At 48.2% G+C, this 19,005-nt stretch overlaps 1 protein-coding gene across 1 annotated transcript in view; it reads right to left on the bottom strand.

Moving 5' to 3' along the window:
- The window catches only part of ARFGAP3 (ARF GTPase activating protein 3), a 49,301-nt gene that overhangs the window by 3,720 nt on the left and 26,576 nt on the right, over window positions 1-19,005 (bottom strand). Inside the window, exons 10-14 of the mRNA XM_025881924.2 lie at window positions 16,974-17,102; window positions 15,995-16,117; window positions 10,771-10,902; window positions 5,796-5,919; window positions 5,058-5,148 (exon numbers count right to left, since the gene is read on the bottom strand). Coding sequence (XP_025737709.1) covers window positions 5,058-5,148; window positions 5,796-5,919; window positions 10,771-10,902; window positions 15,995-16,117; window positions 16,974-17,102 — 599 coding nt within the window. The remainder of the gene's footprint in view (window positions 1-5,057; window positions 5,149-5,795; window positions 5,920-10,770; window positions 10,903-15,994; window positions 16,118-16,973; window positions 17,103-19,005) is intronic.

Genomic DNA, 19,005 nt, shown 5'->3' with positions numbered 1-19,005 from the left:
ATAACAGAGCGGAAGCCCAGCCCAGCCCAGTTGGGTTCAAATCCCAGCATAGCCACTCCCCAGGCGGTGCTACCAGCCTAAAAGATGGGTCTTTACAGCAAACAAGGAGCCAGTGTCAGGTCCTGAGCGCACAGAGCCCGGGTCCCAGCGGCGCCATCACCTGGCAAGGCCCCACAGGGGCTGGGTGGGTCCAGACCAGAGGTCGGCAGGGGGGCAGCAGAAGCACCTCCACCTATGAGTTTCTAACTGGAGAAATGTGTAAAGAGGTGAGCACCGCAAAGGCAGGACAGCTGTGCGACCGTGGTCCCTCACTGACTACGTTCAGTCCGCAGGTGCCCTGACATGACAGCCAGTTTCCCAGCATCTTCCCCTCCTCCCCTTCCTCTGTACACAACTCCCCAGTTCTAACCCTTGCAACAAGGTGTGTCCAGGTGACATTCTGGTCAATGGGTGTGTGCCTTCCAGGGCTGGGGCCTGCCCTTTTCCAGCCCTCTTCCTCCTTCTGGCTGGCTGGGATGCAGGTGTGATGCCTAGGGCTCGAGCAGCCATAATTGGCGTGAGGTGAAGTACAAAGTAGAGGTCATAAGCAATAAGGAGGAAAAGGGCCTGGCTCCTTGGCATCTGGGAACACAGTGCATGTCCCAAACTGCCCCCCAGAATCACATGTGAGAGAGAACAAACTCAGGTCTGATTTAGCCTCTGCTAACATGCATCTTCCTTACTTAATCCTCACTAACGATCTAAGCTCCCAGGAGTGTAAGCAGCCTAACTCCCGGAGCAGGGGTCAGGTTTCCGGCAAGGAGGCCCCTTCCCACCTTCCGCCTGCAGGTCTGCGGCCGTGTGCCCGACGGGCTCCAGACTGCTGAGAACAGACTGGCGGTCTCCTGTGGCTGTGAGGTCTCCCTGCTCCGCAGGGTCCGGCTGCTGCGTCCCCTCGGAGGGCTGCCCAGGACAACAGTACCTGGGTGCACTCGGCCGCACAACGGGCTCCATGAAACGACAACTCAAGCTGCTTCCTCAGGAAGAGGTTCCAACCCGGGGTCTAGGTCAGGTGCCCCATTTCCCTGCTATCTGTTCCCATAACGCCCCCAGGTGGCTTCTTGCTAAGGATGTCAACACAGACCCGCTTTTCCAGAGCTCGCTGCCTCCTGGAGGGCAATCAGCCGACAACAATAGGAAGAGAGCTCGGCCACAGTGAGAGGCAGTCCTGGCACCGGGGGCTGTGGCTGAGCCTGAGCTGGTGGAAGTGGCGGGGATGCGTCTGAGTGTCCCAAGGAGGCTTATGGACCAACTGGCTTGGCGGGGGGGGCGGGGGGGTGTTGCTGGGAAAGAGAGAAATGAAGGATGACTCCCAGGTTTCTGGCTCGAGCAGCTGGGAAGATGGCAAGCCAGAGGCAGAGGCCCTGCAGGGTCCAGGCCGGGGCAGAGGGCCAGCTGAACTGGGCCAGGTTAAGTGATCAGTGTGGATGCCCCGCATCGGTCAGGAAGGCCAGGGGACACGGAGCAAACACCTCCTCCCCGCGCCCACTGCGGGTCGGCAGGGGGTCTGCTCCACACAGCCGCTCGAGACGCAGGCCCACGGGGCTGCCCCTCAACGCAAGCTCCCAGAGCCCCTGCAGAGTACGCGCCGCACACCGGCTCTCCCAGCTCGGCGGGAAGAGCGCCACATCGCTGCTGCCCCCCAACACCGGCCGCGCAACGTCACACTCAGCACACCGTATGTTCCTAGCTGTGCTGGAAGGGGCGCTAGCACAGTGGGGGCCCTGGTTCCTGCGCCCCGTGGCCCAAGGGACCCACTGATTGCTCCCCCCCACCCCAGAGCTCCCTCACTGCCGACCACTCACTCCACAGACACCGAGGGCTTTCTCTGTGCCAGGCGTGCCGAGATGAGAATGGACAGGTCCTGTCCCGGGAGGGCTCCTGGTCCCGTCGGGGGAGATGGTCCTCAGAGGGCCCGGCGAGAGCACAGGGCAGCGGGGGCCGAAGCGGGAAAGGAGCGCGGGAGCCAAGCACCGCCCGGCAAAGGCTGGGTAGCAGGGCTGCACTCCAACCACGGACGGGACCGGGAACCCGGGCAACCAGGGTGCACTCAAACTCAGCCGGAGGCGGGAGAGGAGGGGTGGGGGGGGGCGCAGGGCAGTTCTCGGTCTCCTCAAACAATGAAGTTGGAGTAGAATATCATGTACCCATTTCCCCGGAATGGAGACGAACGGAGAGGAAAAGGAGGCCCCCGAGGACGCGAGTGCCCAGTTTCAGAAGGACCAGAAGTGCCGCAGGGGCGCCTCTCGTGACCAGCACAGCAGCCCCGCACTGATGTCAAGGACACTCCAGTCCGCGAGCGAATCTGGGTCGGCAAGGCCACCGCACGGCCGCGACACAGGACAAACACGGCCGCCCGTGGACCGGACAGAACCACCAGTGCTCGGAGAGCTGCAGGCCCCGAAGAGGCCGCGTGCCCGGGCCCCGGGCCTGAGTGAGGAAGAAAGCGGAGGGTGGCCAAGGCACCCCGAGGGGACAGAAGCAAACGCGCGGGAACCCGAAGGGCGCACGGAGCCGAGGGGAGAGGGGTCTACAGCGTCCCTGGCTCTCGCAGGTAGACAGGCTCAGAGGCAAGTCATCAGCATCGTTTTCTTGAAAGAAATACCCCAAGGGGGCAGGCGAGGTTTGGAGCTTCTTCTGCTCCATGCTGCCCCCAAGGCTGCCTCTGCTCTGTCGTTCCACGTCCCGAGTGGCTGCCTTGCAAGCTGGTGCCGTTGATGGCAGTCCCACGTCCCCCAGCTGACCCTGCTCTGACCACGGGGACCGACGCTGTGCCAGGCTGGAGGTGGGCGCTCACGCGTTTCTCATCTGGCCCTTTCAATACCCTGGAAGGGAAGCGCCCTCGACAAATGTTGGCGCTCCTGGGTTAACCACACCCTCAGGAAGCATTTTACTTCACCAGGAGGTCTTTCAAATCTGGAACTAACCCCCGCCCCCAACAAAGAAATTATAAAGGTATACCGTGATCTATTCAACGACACTGATATTTCACAGATGGGAAAGCTCCTAACATAAGGAACACAGAAGAGTCTCTTAAACCAGCTTTTGCTGTTTGCTGAAATGCACTCTAAACAAAAAGTAAATATTTAATAAGAGTTGTTCAATGCACTTGCATTTAGGGCAGTTACTGAAAGCAACTTTTATGATGGGCTTGATGGAAGAAGCAGAGTGAGGGTGACCAGCGTCTGAGCCATGGGCTTGGACGGAGGAGAGAGGGCGGGAGGTCGGGGAGACGAGGGGGCACCCTGACCGTGACCGTGAGCTCCCACGGACAGAGTTTGTCTGGGACCCACACAAGGCCCAAACAATTAAAGGACTTTTGTTCTCTGAAAGGGGACAGAAAAGTAAACATAGGCTGGCCACAATTTTCCTTCAACAATTGGAAAGGCTGCTTTCATTTGATCTCCAAATATTTTTTTTTTTAACAATGTTTTCAGAGTGAAACTTCCAACAACTTGAATTACAAAAACACACACAGCTGGGTGGGGGCGATTTTCAATAGTCGGGTTCTCTGGGCTGACCTGACCCCTGCCAGGGCTGTGAGGTGACCCAGCACTGGCCCATGGCGGTGGAGGCAGGGCTGCGGAGACCCTCCCCTCCGAAGGGTGCAGGGCCAGCACCCCTCTGCCAGGGCAGGCCCAAGAGGAAGCTGCCCTAACAAGAGGCCAGGACACTTAGAGCCTTGAAGTGAGAACACAAGTCCAGGAGCCACCCTGCCCCACCCGGACTCAGTGCAGAAAACAGCTCGGAGAGTGGCCTGACAAAGAGCCCCAGCCTCACGGCCCCACTGTGTGAGGCTGGGGCACAGCACCAAGCACCCCTACCTGTCTCTGGGGTCAGTGGACCCCCCTGGGCTGGGACGCTCCCTCCCACAGCAACCAGCAGCCTGGCTGCTCACTACACCCCAAGGGCCACGGTGGATCTTCTAGCATCCCCACATCCCATCACGGAAGGTTCCAGGCACTCGGGTCTGCCCTATGACCATCTCTCTTGAGGCTACTTCTCGCTGGACACAGGAAACAGCTGTTCTTGGTGGCTATCCATGCTGGTCAACTATGCCCACGCCCAGCTCCTCCAGGGCCGGCAATGAGGGCGTGGAGGTGGTCCTGGGCCTGGAACACTTGGCTCTGGAGATCCCCTCCCTTTGGGTTCCCCTGCTGAGTGAGTTCCTGAAATGACCTCAGAGGACACTGCTCCTTGAATGTTAGCTGTGACATAGGAGGGACACATAGCCTTCCCTTAGCCCTGTGGCCTGGCGGAGGCCTGGGTGGGATCCAACACGGCTCAGGGACCCAGAGGTACAAGCGGAGAGTGGCATGGCTCTGGATATCCATGATGGGCCCAGGCTCTGAGGTGCACTCCCCGGGGCTCCCAGACTCTCTACAATGGGGTCTGGACCCAAAGAGGTATGGGGGAGACAGGGAATTCCTCTCCACCTGCCTGTTCCCAAGGCCACATTCTGCCTTCCCTGGAAGACGGAGCCTGGTGGATTCTCCTGTTCTATCTGTTTCTGCCTCCCCTGGGGTCTATGCCAGACACCCAGGTGACACTTTACACACAGCACCTCACTGAAGCCTCAGTGCAACCTTGTTAGGGACGTACTATCCACCCACTTTGGAGAGGAGAAGCTGAGGCTAAAAGTGCCATGAAATGCTCAAGGTCTCAGGCACGGAGTGGGCAGTGACGCTAGGAGCCCAGGGCTGACCCCTGCAAGGCTGCCGGTACCACAGAGATCACATACCATGTTCCCACTGGACTAGGAGATACTGTTTCGGGAAGATGACTTGCCGGGCAACCTAGGACCCAGGACGCTGGTGAAATGTCATGACCTGGTGTCCTGACATGCAAAGCCTGGAATAATAGTAATTTCTGCTCTGACTCACGGAGGAGGAAGAGCATCACATAATGGTTGCTGATAATCTTGGAAAAGTACAAAGTTCCGTGCAGAGAAAATGAATTCGTGCTGCAGACACAGAGGACAGCAAGCTTGTCAGCCGCCCCGCCCCTGCCCCCAGTACCTGCTGTCTGCTTCCTCTGCTCATCAAACAGATCGGCTGAGCTAATGGAGGAACTTGCCGAGAGCCTCTCCAGCCGAGCCCTGGCTTCATACTAGAGAAGACAAGGAAGAGGAAACATTAGGCTCCAAATACCGTGAGCAATTGTGCAAAAAGCATCAGCCCGGAGCTGACACGTGACTGCTGCTGAGCGCAAGGGAAGGCGGAGAGAATGACCCGTCAGTCCGTGACGCGGACCTCCAAGGCTTTGCGCCAGCCTGGCAGCGCTCCGACGGCAGAACAAAACCTTAGGCCCCCTCATTGCCATAAGACCCTTCTGCTTAGCAAGACTCCACTAAGAGGCAACAACCTGAAGATAAATATACCTACCCTCCAAAAACATGTCTACTTCATTTAATTTCATTAATAATAATTTAAAAATTAAGTAAATTACATCTGTATTGAAAATTGCCTGAAGTTTATTCCAAAGATATGAAATGGATGTCTGTTCAAAATACCGTGAAAGGAATCAGAGAAACATGAGACCTGGTGCCTACCTTCCAGCTGCTCGTCCAGCTGGAGCCGCGAGGGGGAGCGGGAAGGAAGACCCGGATTCGAGTCCTGACGCCAGCACCCCAGGGCAGAGGCCTCTCGCAGCCTGAGTCCATCTCGCTCTGTGCCTATCACATCCTCCTGTGGCGCTCATGTCCCCGCTCGCTTCCTGCTCTACGGGGCCCACACACAAACTCTCTGGACACTTACATCAGCTTGGGTTTGTCTTCCAAAGTACATGTCTGATGAAATGGCTTTTACGTTCCCAAACTTCTTCTGGGCCTCATCTGTGTTTTCAACCGGCTCATAGTCTGGCTTACGGCGAGCAGTAGATCTACAATTAAAAACAGCCCCAAACAGGAATGACATCAGCAAGACAGTGGAATAGAAGCTTCCTACCATCATCCCCCTACAGAGCACCGATTCTGACAATCGTCTACAGGCAAAAATGCCTTTATGGGAGCGTAGAAGTGCAGCAGAGAGGTTCCAGCACACTGTCGGAGCAAACAATCCAAGACCGGACACATTGAAGAGGGTAAGAGGAACAGTTTCACTTTGCCTGGGCCACCTCTCCCCCAAAGTGGCATAGCTCAGCCTTGGCCCGTGATATCTCCCACAGGGGAAGGTGAGAGGGTGGTGAGTGGGTGCCTGATTTCCCAGCTGTGTGGAACACTGCAGAGGATGCCTCTTCTTTCCCACCCCATCTGGAATACTGAGGTGATCCGCATGGCTTAGGGGCTGGGAGATGCTGGAAGCTCAGCAGCCAGGGCTCAGAACTTATCAAAGGCTTGCAGGTCCTGCTAACCACTTTGTGGACGCCATGAGGAAGCACACTCACAAGCTGCCGGGTACGCTTTGCCTGTGGGGCCCCCAACTGGCCCATGGGTGCCTTCCGGTGCTCTGTGCACCTCACCCCCGCACACACCCCCACCCCCCATTGCCGGCTCCCTGCATAGGCCCCCAGAGACGGCAGTACAAGCCTTTTGGGCATGTGCAGAAAGTCAGCCCAACTCTGTGGGACTGGGACAAAGTATACAAACTTGAGCATTTCAGAGTACCAAGGGAAAGCAAACAGGAGGCTCAAGCACCTGGCCTGGCCTTGTAGGATCGAGAAAAGGCATACCATCTTAAGAATTCAGCCCCCAAAAGGAGTAAGTAGTGTGGAGTGGGCACACAAGGAAGTCTGAGGAAGCTTCAGAATCCCTAGCAGGTCTGCTGCTGAAGGCATTTCTCACCTCAAGCCAGTCCGTAGAGACAGAAAGAGGTGACTGCTTCTTCAAGTGCAAAGACAGCAACCCAAGACCCCAAGGAACATGAAAAATCAAGGAAACATGATGCCACTAAGGGAACGCAATAGTTCTCTAAGAAATGACCCCAAGGAATTGCCCGACACATTTCAAAATAATTATTTTAAGGAAGCTCAGCAACCTACAAGTACACACACGACTCAATGAAATCAGGGAAACAATACACAAACAACACTAGCAGTTCAACGTGGAGATAGAAATCATAAAAAAGAACTAAACAGAAACTCTGGAGCTGAGGAATACAACAGAGGACATCAGCGGCAGACGTAATCAATCTGTGAACTTGAAGACAAGTCATTTAAAATTATCCAGTCAGAAGAGAAAAAGAAACCAAGAACGAAAAAGGGAAGAAAGCCTAGGTGAATTATGGGATGCCATAAGAAAAAAATTTATGCATTATGGGAAAAGAGATAATACAATACAGGAGAATCAACTCCATCAAGAGAAGAGAGGGAGAAAGGGGCAAAAAGCTTATTTAAAGAATGACTAAATACTTTCCAAATCCACAGATGTGGACATTCAGGTACATGAAGCTCAAAAGTCCCCAAAGAGATTCAACCCAAAGAGATCTTCACCAAGACACATTATAATAAAACTGTCAAAAATCAAAGAAGAGAGAAAGATCATATGATTCCACTCATAAAGGGAATCTAAAAACAAAAAGAATAAACAAAAAGCAGAATCAGAACCAAAACTATGAAGAAAAAAAAAAAAAAAAGAACCAGAACCACCGAGAACAAACAATGGTTACCGGAGTGGTAAGAGGGATGAGCAAAATGGGTGAAAGGGAGAGGGCGATGCAGGCCTCCAGTTTCGAAATGAGTAAGTCATGGGGATAAAAAGCAGAGCATAAGGAAAAAAACAAAGAATTTTGAAAGTTGCGAGAGAAAAGAAACTCTTCACATAAAATGGAATCCCTGTAAGGCCATCCGCAGACTTCTCTGCAGAAACCGAGCAGGCCAGGAGATAGGGGGACGACATAGCCCAAGTGCTGAAACAAAAACAAACAAAAACAGAAGCCCTGCCAACCACCAGACTGGTGCCACAGAAATGCTAAAAGGAGCTGTGCAAGCTGAATTGATGAATGGTAATTAATAACATAAAAACACGAACGTAGGGGCGCCTGGGTGGCGCAGTGGGTTGAGTGTCTGACTCATGATTTCAGTTCAGGTCATGATCTTGGGATCCTGGGGTCAAGCCCCAAGTCAGGCTCCACACTCAGCGGGGTGTCTGCTGGAGATTCCCTCCCTCTGCTCCTCCCCGCCTCTAAATAAATAAATAAAATTCAAAATAAATAAAAACTGTAACAAGAGACAAAGGTTATCATGTAACAAAAAAGAGGTCAATTCTTCAGGAGGATATAACAATTGTAAATATACATGCACCCAACAGTGGAGCACCTGAACATATGAAGCAAGTAGTAACAGATCTGAAGGGAGAATGAGACAGTACTGAAAGCACAAGAGAAGACTTCAGTCCCCCATTTTCAATAATGGACAGTTCACCCAGACAGAAAATCAAGAAAAATTGGACTTGAACAATACCTTAGACCAAAAGGACAAACAGACACATTCAGGACATTCCATCCAATAGCAGTAGGACACACATTCTCAAGCACACACAGAACATTCTGCAGGACAAATCATATGTTAAGTCACAAAACACATTTAAAGATTTTTATTTATTTATTGAGAGAGAGAATGATAGAGAGCCTGAGAGGGTGGAGGGTCAGAGGGAGAAGCAGGCTCCCCGCTGAGCAGGGAGCCCGATGCGGGACTCGATCCCGGGACTCCAGGATCATGACCTGAGCCGAAGGCAGTCGCCTAACCAACTGAGCCACCCAGGCGCCCCACAAAACACATTTAAATCATACCTTAGATCTTAATAAGTTAAGAAGACAAATCATATTAAGTGTCTTTTGCAACCATAATGGTTGAAAGTAGAAATCAACAACCAGAGGAAGAAACTGGAAAATTCACAAATTCACAACACACTCCTGAACAACCAATGGATCAAAGAAGAAATCAAAAGGGCAGTAAGAAAATACCTTGAAACAAATGACAATGGAAACACAACATACCAAAACTTATGAACTACAGGAAAAGCAGTTCTAAGAAGGAAGTTTATGGTCAATGAGTATCTGAGAAAATGTTCCACATCACTCATCATCAGGGAATGCAAATCAAAACCACAATGAGACACCCCCTCACAGTTGTTCGGATGGCAGTTCCCCAAAAAGATGCATACTGACGGGACCTGGAGAAAAGGGAAGCCCCGTACACTGTTGGTGGGAATGTAAGTTAGCACGGCCGCAGAGAAAACAGCATGGAGGTCCTTCAGAACATTAAAAATAGAACGGCCACTTAATCCAGCAATCCCACTTCCGGGTATGTGTGTGAAGCAAACAACAGCAGTATCTTGAGACCTCTGCACTCCTATGCTCGCTGCAGCATTAGTCACAGTAGCGAAGACACAGAAACAATCTAAGTGTCTACTGACGGATGAATGGATAAAGAAAACATACATACGATGGAACATTACTCAGCCATAAAAAAAAAAAAAAAGGAAATCCTGCCATTTGTGGCAACATGGATGAACCTGGAGGACACTATGCTAAGTGGAATAAACCAGACAGAGAAAGAAAAATACTGTACAATTTCATTTATATGTGGAATCCAGAATTTAAAAGAAAAAGTTGGGGCACCTGGATGGCTCAGTTGGTTAAATGTCTGCCTTCGGCTCAGGTCATGACCTTGGGGTCCTGGGACTGAGTCCTGCACTGGGCTCCCTACTCAGTGGGGAGTCTGCTTCTCCCTCTGCCCCCCAGGCTTGTGCTCTCTCTCTCAAATAAAATCTTTAAAAACAAAAAAGTCAAACTCACAGAAACAGAGAGTAGAATAGTGTTTCCCATGGGCTTGGAGGTAGGGGAAATGGGCAGATATTCAAAGGGCACAAACTTCCACTTACCAGATGAGTAAGTTCTGGGGATGGAAGTACAGTACGGTGGTTATGGTAAATAATACTGCGCCGTATACTTGAAATTTGCTACAAGTATGGATCTTAAGTGTTCTCAGCACACAAAATGAAAACAAACAAAAAAATCCAGACCAAATAGGTTAAACTAATTTGAGGTGAGGCAAATGCATTTCTCATTTATAATGTATACCAGTGCCATTTTACTCTTTAAAAAGCTGACAGTGGTAATTTTGTAAAAGGATTTCAGGCCACATTAAAAAGCCTGAAAATTCGAATACAAACATGAGTAAATATCTAAACCAGCCAACACTCGAAGGAATTTTCTTATTTAAACAGACCAGTCATTTCGCTCTTCAGTGCCACAGACCCATCAGTAAATAGTGAGTAAGTTACTCACTTACTTACACTCAGTGTAAGAAGTTACACTTCTTACGTGTAATGCACGTAAGAAGCCGCTTCACATCATGTGGGACCCAGAATGAGAGTACTCCCGCCACCTAGCACAGTCCCAGGCTGCACCTCGTCTCCACGTATTCGCCATGTCCCCCTGCGCTCTCAACAGCTCCCTGGTTTGGACAGGAGACTATCAAGCCTTTCATTCATAATCACCAACAACTGGAGGTAGTCCTTCGACAGGTGAACGGACAAACGACTCAACAATAAAGAGGAAGGAACACAATGTCATGATGAGTCTCAAATGCACCATGAAAAGTCAAAAAAGCCAGTCTAAAAGGCCAGTTACTGTATGAATCTGGGAAAGGTAAGATTGCAAGGTCAGAAAACAGACAAGGATGCAAAGAATATTCTTGAAATAGTTGAATAAAATCATTTTCTAGTCCTAAGAGAACTCCCTAGAGACGCGTGGCCTCACTATTTACAACCTCACCGCTTTGTGTTCACACCTGTCTGAACAGCCCGCGGTTTTCAGGATAGCGTCAGTATCTTTGATGGCCTCTTTTTTCCAGTAGGAATCCGAACTGTCATCCCAGCTGGAAAAAGAGCTGCTCCTGAACTCCATCGGCTCGTCCAAGTACCTGTACGAAAAAGAGTGACAGTGACTTGGGAGACCTTACTGATGTCCTCCACACCGTACTCCCTGGCCCCTGAGGGTGGGAGCAGCCATGTGACTACAGCTGACCAATGAGACAGGAGCAGGCATGAAGGGGGTCATTTCCAAGGCCTCCAAAGTGCCCGTGCTCAACTCGCCCAATCCCCCCTTCCCACGCCACATGGAAGACAAGGTGGTGTTTTCCAGGTGCTATGGCGTCAGGCAGAAGACTCCATCCATCAGGAAAATCAAGGTGCCACCCAAAGGCCAGGTAATCTAATCTGGACAATCACCTGTAGCCCCAGCTGAACAAGTATACCATCATTGTGTTAAGCTTCAGGATGGGGGGAAAGTTGTCATTGCAGCATAAGCTAGCCCATCTGGTAGCACATGATATCTTTGAGTGTCTTTACTTACATATTTTCCTTTCTTTGCGTCTAGTTCTGCCTAATTAGGTAGTCACAACAAAAACCCCATCCAAAACACCATCACCTTGTTGGCAGTCCCTGCCATGTTAGCCCCAGCATAAGCCATCAACCCTAACAATAAATCCCAATTCCCACTTCATGTAAATGATGCTAATTAGCCTCCTCCTTGAGTCAGATGCACAGCTATGGATGGCTGATCACTGGACCACTCTGCAGATGATCTTGCAGCCTGAAGCTTGGAGTGAACTTGATCTGTAAGCATCTCTGAGGAGATGCTGGCCTTCTAGATCGGTTTACCTTTTCATTAGCCAAGCATCACCGAGCAGAGCCTTGCTCAGAGAGCAAAACTCAATGGCAGCTTTTGGTCCTGTGTGGTGACAGAGCAATCTTTGACCACGAGCAGCAGGGTTTTTCTGAAACACGACAGAGACTGATGGGTGAGGGGGTGTGCCATGGCTTCTCAGAATTCACAACAGCCTAGGATGGAAAACAGCCCTGCCAGATATGCACTCCTTTTAAAGGTGGGGTTCAAGACGTTCAGAAGCGGCAGACTCCAAGGCTTGGTCCTGAGAAAGGAAGGATGATGCAAGAGGACGTAGAGGCTTTCAAAAAAAGTCACCCAGGCTTTCTGCAGAGTAAGAAAAGCAGCACATGGGATACGTGGTGAGCACCAAGCTCCCATGTCGTAAGAAGTCCTACAAAGATGGAAAGCTTGGGCAGTCAGAGGGGCCTGTAATCAAAGACAAATACAAGGGGGCAGCAGGAACCTTCGAGAACAAATAGGCCAAGGGCCCAGATGAACTAAGACGTGGGGGGTGGAAATGTTAATAATAAACATATTCTTTTTCCTGGTTTTAAAAAAGAAAGTGAGACGGGATAAACTTGCTATTTGAAGCAGATGGTGTGACTTTACACAGATAATAAAAGAAAGCAGAATTGCCAAAAGTGGCTTCTGCCTTCTCTGGCAAGGTCGTTATTAAGAGCAAATCTTGTCACCTGGTCCTCTCTCCTCAGGAAGGAAAGACGCAGGTTCAGAGTGCATCTGTGTGTCAGTGAGGAATGGGCCAGGCTCTCTCCGTGGCTGATGGGGGAGTGAGCCTGGAGCCCTGGGCTCTCCCCTCTTGAGAGGAGACTTGGACAAGAGACTTCAAGTGGTTCAGAGAAAGAGGGCTTCCAAAATGTGGGAGGCCCACTGGCCTGGAAAGTTACCTTTAATTATTTGAGAGACTTATTTGTAAGGGCCCAAGCAAAAGAATTAAGACCAGGTCAATGAGAAATTTAAAAAAATACTTAGTAAGCATCTATGAGGAGGTGGTACTCTGCTAGATGAGGACACAGGGCAAGGAGACATATTCAGTCCTTGCGGTCATGGGGCTGGCTGATTTGAGTTCAGAAACCCAGTGAGGTGTGTAAGTAGAGGCATCATTCCTCATGGAGCTGCCCCTGGACAGAATGGCCATCTTGAGGAGGAGAGGGAGTGGAGTGTGGGTGGGGGGCCACACTGTCCCCTGGAGGATGCTGGGGGCAGGGCAGGAAGCACTGGACAGGAGGTGGTTGGAACATCCAGACTCCTCACAACTCTGAGCTGTTGGGATTTAGGATTTTACAGATTTAGTTGTCACTCCAAGGAAATAGTCTTCATCCGTATAAGCCAAAATGCTTATCTTGGAATATAAGGGCATTGGAGGTTTTTTTTTTTTTTTTTTAAGATTTTATTTATTTATTTGACAGAGACACAGCAAGAGAGGGAACACAAGCAGGGGGAGTGGGAGAGGGAGAAGCAGGTTTCCCGTGGAGCAGGGAGCCCGATGCAGGGCTCGATCCCAGGATTCTGGAATTATGACCTGAGCCGAAGGCAGACACTTTAACAACTGAGCCACCCAGGCGTCCCTTTACTGACTTTCTAATGCTCTCATTTCTAGATCCTGGTTCTAAGTGCTTGTCACTTGTATTTTTGCTCTCGTACTCTGTGCATCCAACTCTGAAGGTGTTCCTTACAACCCCTTAATAAAAGTACCCTAACAGCATGTATGAATGTGATTTATAGCTGTAGACAACTGTCTATCCCAGTGAAGGCCATGCTGGCTGCATGAGGCTGAGCAAATTGTTCTAGTGTCATTATTCTGTACTCTGTATATAATTACAGTGTTTATATCCTGAATATAATGGAATTCAATTAAAAAAAAAGCCCAAAGACATGGTGGATCTTATTTGTAATAGAAATAGCACTCTTTCATAATTCATGATGTTCAAGTTCTAATGGGCTAATGAATAATTTGGAAGCAGTGCAAGCTCTTCATGGAGCTAATACGCTGGCTCTCCCAGAGGCTGTGTTTCCTTTCCCTCAGCTGCCAGAGAACTAACAGTGTCCTTGTTGTACTAGCAGTGGTTACAACCCGAGCAGGGCTAGAAAAGGCACTCGTGCTCCTGATTCACAACCTGCAGGAGACAAGGACATGCCACGGTCTCTGGCGGGAGCCCACTGAGTGTGTGTGGTCTGTATAAAAGCACCTGCTCCCATGTTTCAAACCATAAATAATTGTTTCATAGCAAGAAAGGCCTTAGGACTAACTCTTCTGACTAAGCTTCTGGAGAAAGAGAACCTACAGGAATCCTGAGGCTCCTGACAAAGGCAGATAAAGCCCCCCGGGAGCTGATCAGGGACCTGGAGCCAGTGATGTTCTCCAGAAGTTTCTCAGGGCCCATCCCATGGATCACTTCACTTGAATCCGTATCTTTGCAACTTGGCTGCCAAGCAGCAGTGCTGATTTAACTTGAAATTTCTTTACTTTTCTACGCTTTCATGTGCAGGAGGTGCTAATGAGCAGTGAAATGATAAAAGAGGTGTGGAGAAGCCAAATGGGCCAGGGTGGAACCCGCATCACCTAGAGTCTCCTCTGACCAAGACCCACTTGCTCATTGAAGAGTGAATCTGAAATGATCTGACGTGCATGCAGCTCTCAAATCAAGTTAGAAATTTAATTTTATCCCATAGAAAATGTATTTAAATACGTTTAAAAGGCATGCTTTGGTAGTGACCTCTAAGGACACCGAAACCTGGGGTGTTATACAGGTTACTGACAGCAGGCAAAGAGAAACCCCCCTCTGTCTCTGATAGCACTGACAGGGAACATCACTACACTACTCACTTTTTTTGGTAAAATATCTGGACTTGAAATAATGGGAAGCTATGCGAGAAGAATTTTCTTTTTTAAAGATTTTATTTGTTTATTTGAGAGAGAGAGAATGAGAGACAGAGAGCACGAGAGGGAAGAGGGTCAGAGGGAGAAGCAGACTCCCCGCTGAGCAGGGAGCCCGATGCGGGACTTGATCCCGGGACTCCAGGATCATGACCTGAGCCGAAGGCAGTCGCTTAACCAACTGAGCCACCCAGGCGCCCGCGAGAAGAATTTTTTAAGGATAGTACTAACCTATTAACTTTGAAGAATATATCTCACAACCGGCTTCTAGTTAATATTAACATGTTTTTGTACTGGCTATATATGTGATGTGTATGTCCACTTTATATATATGAAAACACTTGAAGGCTATGTAACTGCCAGACAACAGTAATGCCCTTCTAGACGTGAGCGATGGAGCCCGTTACTGATAGGCACACATTCGGTTTTCCCAAACTGCAAACCTGAAGGTGGCCCTCAATGTGGTTAAGTATCTAACAACAGTAATTAAACATTTTGCCTGGGTCACATGTCTCTTGAACTGAATTTCTATATCATAATAGCAGCTAAACATAACACGAATAATAGTCAGGCCCTATTCCAAACACTCCATTCGCATGAACTCTTGGACCCACCCCACAACACTGTGAGGTAGATACTAGGATCCCTAACGTACAGATGAGGAAGCTGCAGCACAGAGAGGCTGAGTAACTTGGCCAAGGTCACACAGTCATTAAGCGGCCCAGTCAGGATTCGAACCCAGGCCGTCTGCACTGGGGCCTACACTCTTACCACTGTGCTCTCGGCTGGCGCCCACCTCCACTTAACAACCAAGGTGTTACGTGGTGCCTTTTTAGCAGTCTCTCCCTGTGCTGGTCAGGTTCTCAGAAGAACCTCACAAAGGGAGTCGGTTCAGGTTTAAACTTGTTCTCCCTGCCCCTCAGGCCCCTGAACCTGAACCACGGCACTCAACCATGGTTGGCTTCACACTGGAGTCAGGCAACTCGTCCCCACCTGATGGTGAACACTGCCGCGCCGGAAGTCAGCTTGCCCTGGGAGCCTTCAGAGCACACTAGCGTTTTCCATGAATCGATACGCACACACAGTAGTGTTTACTTAATATTCCGTCCTGCCAGCTGGAGACTCCAGAAGCGGGTATTCTGAAACAAAAGGATCTGGACCTCTGGGATCTTGCTTTATTTCTCCAATTTCACATTTGGTTAAACATAAATTCCTACCTCTCATTTTAACTCTTGGTTGATGATTTTTATTCTCAAACATCTTAGTATTAGCAAGCATGGTCCACTTGTGACCCAATTTTTTTCCAAAGGACACCCTTGACTCCAGCTAAAGCTTTTAAAAGCAATGAAATAAATGCATTTGTATTTGCTCCTAATGCAAATAAGTGAGTAAGTCCACACTAATCACTGCTTTCAAGACAACACTTTAAGGTAGATTTTTAGCAGATTACCTTGAGCTGGAAGTAAAATAGGAATCATCATTGTCATCGCTGTACTTCTTTCTGGGTTTTGCTATGATTGGTGTTTCCTGTTCAATGGTCTGCATATCTGAAGTCACGGAATGTGAAATACCACTTGAGGAAACAGAGAATAAAATGGGAAAAAATTACATTCGTTTATGAAGACACCTGTGTTCACCGAAGAATGAACCATTTATTTATTTACTTAAAAGATTTTATTCATTTGAGAGAGAGAGAGACACAGCGAGAGAGGGCACACAAGCAGGGGGAGTGGGAGAGGGAGAAGCAGACTTCCCGCTGAGCAGGGAGCCCGACATGGGGCTTGATCCCAAGACCCTGGGATCATGACCTGAGCCAAAGGCAGACGCTTAAAAGACTGAGCCACCCAGGCACTCCTATTTTTTATTTTTTTTAAAGATTTTATTTATTTATTTGACAGAGAGAGAGAGAGAGCACAAGCAGGGGGCGTGGCAGAGGGAGTGGGAGAGGGAGAAGCAGGCTCCCCACTGAGCAGGGAGCCCGATGTGGGGCTCGACCCCAGGACCCTGGGATCATGACCTGAGCTGAAGGCAGACGCTTAACGACTGAACCACCCAGATGCCCTTGAACATTTTAATCTATACTCTCAGCAACAACAAAAATGTATTAGTGGGGTTAAAAACATGAGCAATAAAAACAGTACATATATTTTTTGGCATCAGCATTGAAAAGCCTTAGTGAACACTGGAACGAATTACACAAAATACAGTCACACATATCAGTTCTGTCTGTGGCATCTGCTTAGCGACAAGTCAGGCCTATTTCCTTTTTTTTTTGAGACTCAAATTTGGAATTTCTCATGTTATGTTGATTATGAAAGGAAAAAATTGAAGAAAGGAAGGAATCAAGAAAAAATACTTTTCAAGCTGATGTTAGTAAGGAAAAGCCATTCACGATCAGCAACCCGGTTTAAATCCTGGAAGCCACATACCTTCTGCAGTTTCCAAATCCCATGCCAAGTCTCTCTGATTCTATCTTTTTTTTGCCACTCATGTTCACCTTCTCGTCCTTTTTCATTTGAATTTCAAGATCCTTATAGGCTAATCGCAGTGATGAAACGCTGCCAGAAAAACCAAATGCTCCTTAATTTAGCTTTAATTCTGTGTTCTCAAGTTAAAACACTAAGCAAAATTAAACATGTCGCTTATAATGTGAGCTTCATGCTTCTTTCCGTAACTGATAATTAGGAAGGCAAATTCGCTTTTTTCCCCCCCAAAGGTCTTTTTTGAGTAGATGCTCAAGAAAATTTGAATGAATTTACAGCCACTTCTTGTTGCTGCTGATCCTACCTTACTGTTCTAGTTCATATCAGGCTATCATCATATGATAATGGTTTATACCACCTGCTACATAATAACATAATATATATGGAAATTATGTTATACAGGATAGTAAAAAGCAGAATTCCTTACCTGGATTAATATTTTATTTATACTTCCACATTACAAAGCAAAAGTATAAGGTTAGTCTCACTGGTTTGCTTGGTTTAAGTATATGCATGCACACGCGCGCGCGCGCGCGCACACACACACACACTTAAATATATTTGACTTTACAAATAGATAAATTAAGGAGTTACTTAATTGCAAAAGGATTCTTCAGAGGATCTCTATATGAGGCTTCTGAGAGCATTTAAAACTGTGCTACAAGTCAGACCCTAATGATCTGTTTATCAAACGCCTGTTACAAATGATGCACCAAAGGGGTAAAAAGAGGTATACAACACTGTCCCTGACTCCCAGATTTCTAGCAATGTTATAATTTTTTATAAAGAAAACTGTGCCTGTATCAGCAATAACAAGAGTATTTTATATTAGTAAGAAGATAGCAACAAAATGTCAGGGTCCTGAAAAGTGCTGTACCTATTTTATCAGGAACTGTAAGCTATTATCCAATTTATAAAATTGTGTAAAATGTCATGAATTCCTCGTAAGGCACAGTGTAAATTCCATAATAATATAAATACATTTCTCTGTATTAACAGGGAATGACAATGATATTTCTAACTAGAAAAACATAGCCAATAGAAAATAGAAAAAAAAAATGCTTGTCTGCTGTTTTCTTCCTTCATAAGCAGGATTTGTTTTGTTTTGATCTGGCAGTTTGCTCTCTTTACTATTATTCCTACAGAACAGATTCTAGCAATGTACTCAATTTTATCACTCAGAAAATACATAACAGCTTTGAGTATACTTTTTGGAGGAAGTCTAGAGCCTCAGATTTGACCTTCCGCCCCATTTCCCAGGGTCAAGAACCTAGCTTAGAGAAATTAAAAGTGAGGTCTGTGACCGCTGGAAGTACATTTTACAGAAAGCGTTTCAAACCATATCTAGCCTAACTACAATTTAGTGCTGCCCCCTATGTTCTTTGAATTAAATGACAAGGAGAAATAATTTCAAATTCTCGGGGCTTAGCAACTAGAAAGCCCCTTGGCAAACTGTTAGTATGAATAGTAAGAAAGCACACTGATTGAGCACTTACTCTGCACCAGGCACTGTCTGATGCACTTTGATAGCATTAACTAAGTTAATCTTCAAAGCATTAAACTTCATAAAATAAGCATTATTTTCTTCATGATGCAGTCTATAGTAATTCAAGTCAAAACTGATAGAATACACATGGAAAGGTGAGAAAATACCATAGAAGTAAAATAAACCCACATAAGAACTAGGAACCCAAGCCGCCTCTCCTGTCTTGTGCTCACCCTGCTTTCTTCTCTCCCGGCAATCTTTTATACCCAGCACATGCACTCTCCAGACAGCCATACTGCTCTTCTGTTTCCAGCACAAACAAAGCCTCTCAAGAGCCTTCAGTGTATACTTACAGCCATTCTCTTGACTGGCCTCCTGGCTTCTAGTTTCCGCCCCATTCTGTGTCTGATCTCACTACCAAACTCACTTTCCAAAATATACCCCCCTCATTCCAGTGCTCCTCTCAGATAAAGTGTAAATGACTGGCCTGAC

Source organism: Callorhinus ursinus, unplaced genomic scaffold (genome assembly GCF_003265705.2).
Source record: "Callorhinus ursinus isolate GAN/ISIS: 27379988/994484 unplaced genomic scaffold, GSC_fseal_2.0 scaffold48, whole genome shotgun sequence".
Lineage (NCBI taxonomy): Eukaryota > Metazoa > Chordata > Mammalia > Carnivora > Otariidae > Callorhinus > Callorhinus ursinus.
Note: the sequence above shows the minus strand (reverse complement) of the source record. Positions and strands in the feature narration are given on the sequence as shown.